Here is an 11904-nt window from a genome sequence, read left to right on the forward strand (position 1 = left end):
TTATACTCGAAGTAATCTTTTCCAAAAAAAGTAATTGGAATAAATTACGCTTTTCTCCACTCAGCATTTTTCAAAAAAGAGTAATCTACGTTATTTACTCTTTCTTAAAGAATAATTCGCACAGATTACTCTTTTAAGTTCTAGCGTCAAAGTGAAAAGAGTAAACTGTTTCATTTACTCTTTTTAAAAGAGTGTAAGGATTGCAATGTAACGCATCAAATTTTTGTCGGAAATCAAAATATCAAAGTTTATTACAAAATAAAATACATTCGATGGATCCTGAATTGAAATCACGACGAAAAGATAAAAATTAACAAAATGGCGGAATAGCAAAGAAAATAATGATTTTAAAATTGTGATTTTAGTTCAAGAACCAGCAAAGTTAATTATCTTTAAAATATAAAAATATTCATATCGATATCTGTGGTAATTTTCGAGACATCTTGCCCCCCGTTCCAGAAATCATAGTTTCGAGATATACGCGTTGAAAATTCCACTTCCGCGTAAAAAGATTCGCGCCAAAAAAAGTTATAGCTTTAATTATTATATTAATCTTAACAGCACTTTTAGTAACATGTTTGATTCTCTTGGATGTATAATTATCATTATCAATCAAGGAAAAATGAAGCGTGGCACCGCCTTTACTGATTCTACTCATTATTTGAAATATCGTTTACAGTTATTTCACTAAAGTTCTTCGCTTAGCACGAAATAAACGAACGATAAAAATTGAATGAATTTATGCAAGAGCCTTGTGTCGATTTAATAGATTCTGCGACACGCACACGCAAAAAATCAATAAATCGCAGGGCAATAACCAAAGTGAACTTGAACGAAGCGAAAAGGTAGAAAGTGGACATAACTACACAGCACTGTAATTGCGTGTACGTGATAATAAATAAAAAAAAAGAGTAAAATAAATAAAAGACAGAGAGAATTTTATTTGAGCCACAGAATGATTTATGTGCGTATTATGGAACGCAGAACCGTTGCGACGCGTGGCATCCGTCAAGGATAAAATCAAGGTCACTTGTAGGCAGAGATGCAACAGCGCGCGAAATCTGTTATCAAGCTTGTAATTAGACAGGGCTGCTTTTTTTCTGGCCTTTCTCTTTTTTTTCGCTTCGATATATATGTTACGCGAAAAAAGAAATGAATTGCATGCAAATACAAATTTGTCTCTGTCGAATTTTTTTATAGAGTAAATAAAATTGACAAGTTTTCTAATCCTGTATTATATCTTAAACTTGGTCCAAAAGATAAAAGGTTTTTTTGAAAAAAATAAAAATTTCAGATATTATTTAACTCGACGATAAGAAGTGTGCCCAAGTGAAAGGACAATAGTAAATGAAAGGTTTCAAAACAGTGAGTTTTCAAATACATTTTTTATTGTGCTAAGTAAATTTTATTTCTGAAAATACATATCCATAAAAATTTTGTCGCGTACAATATCGATAGCATATACAATTGTATTACAAATATTTAATTATACGACAGAAGTTCATTCTGCATTTAAAAATTGTTTACTTCCAATTATGAATTATTTCTTTGAATTACAAGTGATATCAGCCTCAGCTCTAAAAGCATTGACGTCTCCAAGAGCGATTGTGTCGCACCTCACTTGCCGAAACATGGAAATAACTGAGCATACTTTCATATTGATTTCATCATTAGAAGTTATTAGATATTCTTGTCGTACTTGCCAGGTACTAATGAACTCATGGCCACGGTTCTTAAATCTTGGTGATAACCGTGCCGATCTAATTAAATTCATTTAATACAAATATATATACCTCAAATGCCGATATGAAATCCGGTTATCATGTCCACAGTTAATACGGCCGGCCGGTTAATGTGGCTATAATAAGCGGATTTCACTGTACATCAGAGACCCCAATATAACATCTATTGAATTTTTGTTTCATAGAGAGTTCATAATTTTTCATGTAACCTAAGTACATTTAAATTCTGAAAATATATATTCACCATTGAACTTGACACATACAATTACAACAGCATATAATATTCAATCAAAATATATGTATATCCTTTACTCAATTTAACATAGTAGCAAAATAATCATTCATTTTTTTAACACCAATACAATATAACCATTATTATTTTTGTAACGTAAGTACAATTAATTTTTGAAAATACATTCATTAAGCTTGGCACATTTAATTTCAACAGCATATAATATTCTATCAAAATATATATCTTTTACTCAATTCAACATATTAGCAATATGATTCTCATTCATTTTTTTATCATCAATAGAATTTTCTTTTTATAGAGATATAATCATTATTATTTTTGTAACGTAAGTACAATTAATTTCTGAAAATACATTCATTAAACTTGCCATCTATAATACCGATAGCATACAATATTCAATCCAAATATATGACATGAATTTATACTGCATTTAACATTTTTTTCTTTGGAAAAATTTCATTTTTCGAATTAAAATTTTCATTCACATTGTTTCGATACTTGTTAATTATTTCGTTAGATACGGTTTACGATACTTAATTTTATCCAATAAGACTCGAATCGAAAGTTTTTCGCGTTAATTTTTTAAATTAATTTAAATACCGATCATTCCAATTCAAGAAGTCGTTGTTCCGTACCTGCGTCCCGAGATGAGGCTCGGAGGCCGAGCGTTTTATTTTCGGCAGGCTCTCGAGAGTCGTCAAGATCTGACTGAAGAGCGGCCTCTTCTCGCGGGCGTACTCGATGCAGTCCTCGTTGAGGCGGCGCAGCGCTTGAGGCGTCTCCGAGCGCAGCTTGGTGAGGTCCGGGCGCAGGTAGCCGCGGCCGACCATGAACAGGATCTGCTCCTTGTTGCTGATGTTGGAGTAGGGCAGCTGACTGGCAAGCAGCTCGTACAGCACGACGCCGAACGCGTAGACGTCCGACTGGAACGTGTATGGATTCTCATCGTTCATTCTAATAACTTCCGGTGCCATCCACAAGATCGAGCCGAACGGTTGGTGGCACTGCAGCGGGCCGGCCCAGCGCGTCTTGTCTAGGGCCAGGCCGAAGTCGCCGATCTTCACCGTGAGATCGTCGCGCAGGAAGATATTCCGACTTTTCAAATCGCGATGAATGATGTTCTTGGCGTGGAGATAGCTCATTCCCTGAGCGACCTGTCGGGCGATCTTTATAAGCGTCGGCAGTTCGAAGTTGGACTCGAACACGTGCAAGTGCTTGTACAAAGACGAGCCCTCGCACCACTGCGTCACAATGGCCAGTGGTGGTTTGCTTAAATAGCCTAAAAAAAGCAGTATATTATCATGGCGCATCTTGCTCAACAAGATCATCTCGTTCTTGAAGGCCTGCAGCTGCGCCTGGGTCGGTATCTTGACTTTGAGCTTCTTCACGGCCACGGGGCCGTGCCAGTGCGCCTTGTAGACCGTACCGAAGGAGCCCGAGCCGATTCGCGGCCCCACGATGATCTCGTCCGCGGATATCTCCCAGCTGTCGATCGGTCAAATGTAGTCGATCAAATCTCTCGATATTTGTTCCAATGATCGGGAACGTATCTGCAGTTTCTGCATGCTTATATTGGCTGGGCAAGGTATCGTAACAACGGATAAGTCTATCAGTGGATAAGATTATCAGTAATACTCTAATTTTGTAACAATGTAAGCAATAATAGCTGCACGTAAACAAGTAAGGAACACTTTTTTTAAACCCCAAACAATAATCTTAACTATTATTTCACGAAGAATTAAAATAATCAATGACTCATACATTTTTTTTTTTTTTTATATAAACAAGTCACGTACGTTGCTCGGTGCTTTACGAGATGAGAGATGCGTTTAGTGCGAATGCTTCACATCGACTGAGTACGTAGCTTTATTGCTAAAATTGAATCGCAAAAAGGACAGCCTTTTTCATGGCCAGGGGGTGGAGATTCATTTATTGATCGACGCAAAGACGGATTTATCGCTGCGCACAATACCTGGTAGATATATCGCTATATATGCGTGTCTAACGCACTTTTACATTCCGTGATGTAGCCTTTCTCTATTGGCCCGAGCGTTCACACAGCGTGGCGCTTTCTCATGTTAATTCTCATAAGAAAAAATTTTGTTCGAGCGGCCGACGCTGGCATTTTTTCAGGACGCGTCCTGTTTTTTCATAAGATTACGTGTAAATGGTGACTGTAGCGCCACTCTAAGCTCCACCCAAACGCTTAGAGCGAATAAAAAAAAATCTATGAGCATCAGTAAACAAATCAGATAAAGCCGAATCGCGAGCAGTCACACATTGAATTACTTGTACTCGCATCTCACGCTTTCTAGGCCAGGGATTATAGTTAAAAAAGAGGTAATTTTTGAGCAAGAAAATTCCTGCAATCTAATCCGGTAGATGTATAAAGTATTGAAAATGTTGCATTGTGGTGAAAATGTACCAACCAATTATTGTTTATAACAAAATGGCGTTGTGAGTGCAAAGAGCAAGTTGTAGGTAATCGCAAGACCTTTAAAATGACGCATCTAGCGATTGAAAAATCCTAATTTTCATCGAGATATTCACGAAAAACCGCAAAAAAAGCCATGATTTTTCGAAAAGTCATATATCCCTTACTTTTTATCGTACAGAATTAAGATTTCACGAAAAAGTACTTTGAATCATCTTCAAAATACAGAAAAAAATTGAAATCTCTAAGACTTATAGTTTTTTTGTAATCGCTCATTCAAAATTTATTTTCAATTTTTTTTATGTTTTTTTGGAGCTCATTCTTGCCCAGCGGAATAATTAATCTTAATTTAAACAATGATTTTAGAACCTCCAAGCCTTTCTCTACAAGTGCCATGAACATTTCCTATCTCCAAAATGCATTGTACTAGCTGAAAAAGTGATTCGTAACTCGAGCGTTTGCTAATATTTGCACATAATCGAGCGAAGTCGAAAGAAGTGAGGGTAACTTCTTCCACGCAAAAAACTTTTTTTGCTTATTTTTCCAGTTTTACGGACGCCATTTTGTTATAAACAATAATTGGTTGGTACATTTTCACCACAATGCAACATTTTCAATACTTTATACATCTACCGGGTTAGATTGCAAGAATTTTCTTGCTTATCAAAAAATCTCTATTCCCCGGCCTATTCTATAAAGTTAACTTTTTTTTCGAACATAAATTTGAAAATAATTTTTATTTTTTTTTTTTAAATATGACTCGTCCTTTGAAATGAGTACCGGTTACCAGTGTATAGAAGAGAAATAATAAATAATTTCAGCAGATGCACAGCGTTTCTTTTAACGAACATTAAATTACGACCCAATCAAGACTCGAAGCCTACAGTTTAGATAAGGTATCGAAAAATCATTAGAGAATTATAAAAAGTTGTACAAAGATCTAACCGCAACTCGATCTGGAAAGGTATTCGCGCTCGAAGTCGATCACAGTTTATGCTCAGACCCGAGCACAAAACGCTCTCGGGTTCTGATGCGAGCGAAGTAATTCTGAGTTTTGAATTTGAAAGATGAATGTGTCAAGTTCCAATAACGTAAACGAAAATTTTTCTTTGATCGTTAATTTATGCATTTGCGTACAATGATCTTATGCATGGTGTTTAAAATCTTTATAAAAATACTTTTTGATTCGATTCGAAAAATCGATTTTACCATATGACATATCGTGTTTTGTATTTGCATTGATTTATTTAAAAAAAAATGTGTAAAACCAAAGTGACACTCATTACATAGTAATTCACTTGACCATAACATTTAATTCATTGTAAAATTGACCAAGTATTGCATTGTGTACGGATGTTGCGAGAGTCACTGCCCTATATATATTTCTTATATTCAATATTTATCAATTTTTTGTTAAGTATATTCAGTAATTGTGACTGAGTTCTGACATCAAATATAACAAGTTTTTCATATTTGCAGAAAGAAAATAATTTTGGTCATTCGACTTCACAGATGATCGCCCTTATAATAAAAAATAAATATTTAATAATATCCATTAATTAAAAATTACTTGATTTCAATAAAATATTTATTTGTTCAAAATAAATATTTTATGGGTAAACAATGAAATCGATTTTGTTGAGTCAATTAAACGAGTCTAGCAGCTTGAGCTATAAACTATGTTTCATGTTTAACTTCTCTTTAATATTAATAAACATAATTAGCTCAGCTACTTTCATATTGAGGTTAGATTTTCAGCAATATTTAGATGTTTTTAAATCTCAGATTAGTACTAATTCTCTGCTGCCGTTACTTTAAAAGTATTTAAATTTAAAAGTAAAATAATATACCTATAACATACATAAAATAATGAAATGTTTACATAATAAAATTACATGTCGATACGTCACGCGTAAGTGCTGCTACCCTTGAGCAGTTTTTGACCAGTTTTAGCGCATAAAAACCATCGAAAATTACCCAGTTTCTAGTCATTAAAGTAACTAAAATCATGTCGTTTTTATCACATTTTGTCGGCCAATAGACACATAAACTGGCTAGTGGAAGTCAACAAAGACATAAACTGGTTAACTTATGGTTTAAGTTTCTACCAGGGTGTAACACACTGTAAACAACAATAAATGTCGAAAAATGTGCAGGAAAAGTCGAAAAATGTCCCATTCAATTTTTCTGAGAATTGGCCCAATTCCTTAAATTAAAGAGGCTTTAAATGCTCGTAGCTCCAGTTTATATCGGTATTGGAAAAATTCCGTATTATCGCATTCAGAATCGGCTTTGGCAGACGACATTTCTCCAAGATAAGCTGCTGGGCGATCGGCTCCGGCAGACGATTGTTCATCGAGGTAAGCTGCTGGATGATCGGTTCCAAGTAGACATTCAGTACGTAGATGCCTTTTGCGCGAGCTATCTGGCGCTCGCGTATGAACTCGAATCTCTTGCCGAGCATGTCGGCGTAAATCGGATACCGATTCCGGCGCTCGTGCTCGTAGAACACCCACTCGATATCGCGGGAGGTCAGGTCCACTTCCAGGCTGCTGTCGATGTCACGTAACGTGAAGATCCTGTAGACCGAGCAGGATGTGTCGTTGCTGAAGCGGTATTCGCGCATTCGGTTGAGCTCGTTCTGGCACTCATGGCTGAACATTGTGAGCCAGGGAGCCTTCTCGTCGTGCGCCAGCTGTTCCAGCGAGTCGAGGGTTATCGTGTATATCCGCAGATTCAGCTGGACGAGGAGCTGACTCCTCCTGGTCGACTCTCGTGATAGTCTCAACGAGCACTGGAGTGGCAGGTAACCCTCGCAGTACATCGCCTCGTTAATGGCTCCGTGCTCCAGTAACAGCGCCAGCGACTCTTTGAAGCCCTGCTGGACCGCCAAGTCGAAAAGCGACGACTCGTGCAATACTTCTCTGTTCGTGGAAAATTGAAAATTAAAATTGAGTGAGTGAGCGTTACATCGAAAAACACCTAATTACGGGGACCTATACACCGATTTTTTCCCTTATGCTGATCGATACAAAGTGCAGTTAAATATCTAGACGATCTACCTTTATTACATAAAAATAACACCATTGAGTTCTCCAAAATGTGAATAAAATATGCAGGATACGCCTCTGCATCTAAAAATAGCTTATTTTTTCTATTTCAGCATGTTTGCACTCGGCCCTAGGTCTAAACCAGAATTTTGTTAATAGAGATCTGTAGGTCGATCAACCCATAAAAAGCATCTTTACAACGATTTTGGATTGACCTATATGTGGCGGCTACATTCAAGAGAGACTTCAATTGTTATTTTATTAATTCGAGAATTCGACGGTATACATGTAATCAGTTACCGATCGACTTCCATAGTTATCGCACCGACTCTGCGAGAAAGTTTAATAAATAATTCGTTGCTTGACTTGTGAATAATAATTAATATTTATTATTAATTAATTATCTTTATCCCACATATAGATCTCTACCATGAAAATTCTGGTTTAGATCTAGCCCAGAGTGCAAAAATAATTATATAGCAAAAATAAGCTATTTTTAAATCCAGAGACGTATGCTATATATTTTTTTCACATTTTAGAGAGCTTTGAGGTGTAATTTTTATGTAAAAAAGTGGTATATAACTACTCTCAATAAATTATAAAGTGGTTTTCTCATCAAAAATATAATATTATAAAATATTGAAAATAAAACATGATATATCAACTGAGCATGATATAGCCAAATATTTTTTGGACATTGGAATTTTTCTGAGTTATTATGTACTTTTTAAAATTTTCCAAATTATAAGAAAGGACGTAACTTTTGTAATGATCGATGTATCTTTAAACTTTTGGTCTGAATTGCATTTGATGCGCAATCAAAATATTGAAAAAAACTATTCTGATCCCCTATTAATAATGCAAAACTCTCCGTAAGAAATTGGAAATAAACCGTTGTACAATGCATAGAAAAAAGGCTGAGGTCAAATTGTTACTAACAAGGAGACCACCCCAGCTCCGGGTCATGGATCTTCCCCAAACTCATAGAGGGTACTTTGGGCACCTAGAAAACATGCCCAGTAGGTTTAGTTTGATCTCATAGGCCCCTGGAAGAAGTATAATGCACATGCTACATATAAATATTAATTATATGTAAAAAAACCCCTTCTATCATCACTTAATGTCTTCATGCGTATGAAATCAAGTTCAAGCTCCCTTAATATACTTGAACTAACTCTCTTTCATGTTCTGAACACATTGAAAAAGATTCACTAATCCAGCTTTAGTTATTAACTGTCAAAATCTGACAAAAGCGATCAAATAAGAGCCAAAACAGGCGCCAATATGCACTTACGTCTACAATAAAATTAAAAATATTTGTAAAATACAAACTGTTGTTGTTGATCCTTCTTCACCATCTCTTGACACGCAATTAGAGTAATTTTATTTAATCTTGAGTGATAGTGTGGCTTCATGATGATACCACACCATATCAACAAGCATTGTCGCTCAATAATAGAGAAATTGTTTATTACAGTGATTTCTTGGCGCCAATGCTCGTTGATATGGTGTGGTATCATCATGAAGCCACACTATCACTCATGATTAAATAAAATTACTCTAATTGCGTGTCAAGAGATGGTGAAGAAGGATCAACAACAAGAGTTTGTATTTTACAAATATTTTTAATTATATTGTAGACGTAAGTGCATATTGGCGCCTGTTTTGGCTCTAATTTGATCGCTTTTGTCAGATTATGACAGTTAATAACTAAAGCTGGATTAGTGAATCTTTTTCAATGTGTTCAGGACATGAAAGAGAGTTAGTTCAAGTATATTGAGAGAGCTTGAACCTAATTTCATACGCATGAAGACATTAAGTGATGATAGAAGGGTTTTTTTTACATATAATTAATATTTAAATGTAGCATGTGCATTATACTTCTTCCAGAGGCCTATGAGATCAAACTAAACGTACTGGGCATGTTTTCTAGGTGCCCAAAGTACCTTCTATGTGTTTGGGCCAGATCCATGACCCGGAGTTGGGGTGGTCTCCTTGTAAGTACTTTCTCCTCAAAAATAAAAACTTATTTTTTAATTTTTAAATAGACCTGAACAAAAGTTAATAAACGATTGTGGCCAAAAGCTTCTACAAAAAAAAATGTTTTTCACCATCGTTTAAAAGATTCTTCCGCTTCATCTTTATGGCATAAATGTACACTAAATACACCGTATTTCACTACACGCACGAACATGCACATATGCATTGACTAATCAGACACGTCACTGCTAGACGGCGCCCCACAAATTGCACCATTCATAATCGAATAAATATGGCAAATGGAATGAGTCAAGTATACCTTTTGCAGTTGGCACCAGCATCCAATAAAATTTGAACTATCTCCACCGATGGAAGCGCATAAAACAGAGGCGTTTTGACGGCATCGTGACTATCAATTCGATTCGGCCGCTCGACCTCCTCGAATCCCAAGTATTGTATGAGGTATTCAACGACCTCGACTTTGCCGAGCTTTATGGCCGAGTTGAGCAGCGTCAGCTCGTCCGGATGATGAGTCGCGGAGCAGGTTGCCGAACGGTCGCAGCCGACGCTCCAGTCGTTGTCGAGATGTAGCGCCGAACCTAGACTATTCGACCACCATCTATCATGATCGGCTCCGTGCTTCAGCAGAAACTCAACTTTTTTCCGTCGGCCGCTAACTATTGCACAATGCAGTGGTCCTTCGCTTTTATCGTTGACCGCATTTATATTGGCTCCTATACATGCAAAATTAATCATTAATGCATTCAAACCAAATTCAAATTCGCTAGTTTTTACCTTCGTTCAGTAGTATCTCTGCCATTTGTTCCTGATCGTTAGTCAGCTGTCCAGAATCCACCATCAGCTCGTGCAGCATCGTGTTGTTGTCGCTAGTTAGGAACGAGGTTGTCGCCTTGAGATCGATGTAAAGTTTGAATATTTCAAAATCGTTGGTCTTCATCGCGTAATGTAACGGCGTCTGTCCTTCACTATCCTGACCGTCGATGTTAGCCCCAGCCTGGTAAAGCTTCTGGGCATAATAGCAGAATATTAGTGACGACATTTTGTATGGTTGCCTGAACTTGCTCGCCGTGAGAAAATGCAGCGCTCCCAGATTCCCTTCGATCGTTCTCGCATCGGCGACGGCATTGTGAGACAGCAGATTATTCAAGGCCACGATGTTGCCCGTGTTGCAGGCCACGAGGAGGGGCGTCAGGCCTTTGCTATTGGCGTAATTTACCTGCGCGCTGAATTTCAAATGATAAGTATTGAGCTTATTTCTTTATTTAAAAAAAATTTCCATTATATTTTGACTAACCCAGCTTCTATCAAACATTTGAGAATCGTGTCGTTTTTATGAATTATAGCCTCCATTATGGGCGTTAAACCGCGCTCGTTTTCATCATCCAAAGGAGCGCCAATCATAAAGAGAAAGAAAAATTCTATCCCGGTTGCGTCACTTTTGCGTGCAAGCTGGTGCATGTCCATATTTCGGTAGTCAGGAAAAAAGATATGGAGATCGTGGGATGTGTCATCGAGATCGGGTAAAATGTAATCAAAATTTCGGCACACACGACCTATTCGAGGAAAAAATGCCATTGCTTTGAACTGCAACATGAGAAATCGACGATTCACATTAAAAAATTCGCTATGCTCTTGGGTAAAAATATGTACATACTTGCAAAGTAATTTATCTGAGACGATCTAATGATGTTTATGAGTGTAACCTTTCTTCATCTAATGCAACCCTGTGCTCGAGCAATTATTTCCAAAAAAACCACTTTGTGATCACCCTCTGACCCCCCAAAGTATTCTTACGGCTGCGTCCAACAGATTCCCGTCGTTCGTTCCGTCGTCGTTCGTTAATTTGGATGGTAGCTGCTGTAAAAGCAATTGTTAGGATTTATATTTCTTCTATTGGTATTCACAATTTAACATTTATATTATGATTTGTCTAATTTTGTTGTAATTGCATTATCTATGATTGATAATTAGTAATATTATAATCTGCCTAAGTAACTTAATTTCAGGCACTCGGATCAACCATTCAAAATGTAAAATTCAAAATGTTTCATTTAAAAATGTTAAAACTCTCTGATCATTTAAGATGAATCTCGGACCTTGTTTTCTCGTAAGATTGTTTCGAAATAAGATATCCACATGAAATAGATGATTAGGCAAACATTTTAATCTTTAAGATGTTTATTACCAGTGCGATCAAAAGTATTTTATCAGTCAGATGCTTTGTACTGTCCAACGATAAAAATCTCACCGTTGGAACTCGGAAAAAAAAAAATTTGTTACATTGCTTATTGCTGGATAACTAAATTTTCGGAAAAACAAGCAACAGTAAAAGTGATGCTCATCTGATAGCCGTTTGTAGGGCTCTAGACGCCGTGACTAGGTATATGCGAGTACTCGAAAAAGTTCACATCAAAAACGAAAAAT

At 36.7% G+C, this 11904-nt stretch overlaps 2 protein-coding genes across 2 annotated transcripts; both read right to left on the bottom strand.

Annotated features, from left to right (window-relative positions):
* Positions 1-2582: 2582 nt before the first annotated feature.
* Positions 2583-3560, bottom strand: LOC106652676 (raf homolog serine/threonine-protein kinase phl-like). The gene is given in 1 exon segment (XM_014371770.1): positions 2583-3560. A coding segment is annotated over 1 exon segment (978 nt).
* Positions 3561-6641: 3081 nt separating this feature from the next.
* Positions 6642-10830, bottom strand: LOC106652677 (ankyrin-1-like). The gene is made up of 4 exons (XM_014371771.1): positions 10775-10830; positions 10255-10703; positions 9779-10193; positions 6642-7353 (listed from the first exon to the last, which is right to left on the bottom strand). Exons 1-4 carry the CDS (start codon positions 10828-10830, stop codon positions 6642-6644), a joined length of 1632 nt encoding a protein of 543 aa, XP_014227257.1.
* Between the last annotated feature and the right edge of the window lie 1074 nt (positions 10831-11904).

This window comes from Trichogramma pretiosum, unplaced genomic scaffold, assembly GCF_000599845.2.
Source record: "Trichogramma pretiosum strain Unisexual culture from Peru unplaced genomic scaffold, Tpre_2.0 scaffold117, whole genome shotgun sequence".
Taxonomy (NCBI): Eukaryota; Metazoa; Arthropoda; class Insecta; order Hymenoptera; family Trichogrammatidae; genus Trichogramma; species Trichogramma pretiosum.

Coding starts and splice junctions, on each gene's coding strand:
- LOC106652677 (XM_014371771.1), bottom strand. CDS start 10,830: ATGGAGGCTATAATTCATAAAAACGACACGATTCTCAAATGTTTGATA. Junction 10,704..10,774: donor AAATGTTTGATAGAAGCTGG/GTTAGTCAAAAT, acceptor TTTGAAATTCAG/CGCGCAGGTAAATTACGCCA. Junction 10,194..10,254: donor AGAGATACTACTGAACGAAG/GTAAAAACTAGC, acceptor TTGCATGTATAG/GAGCCAATATAAATGCGGTC.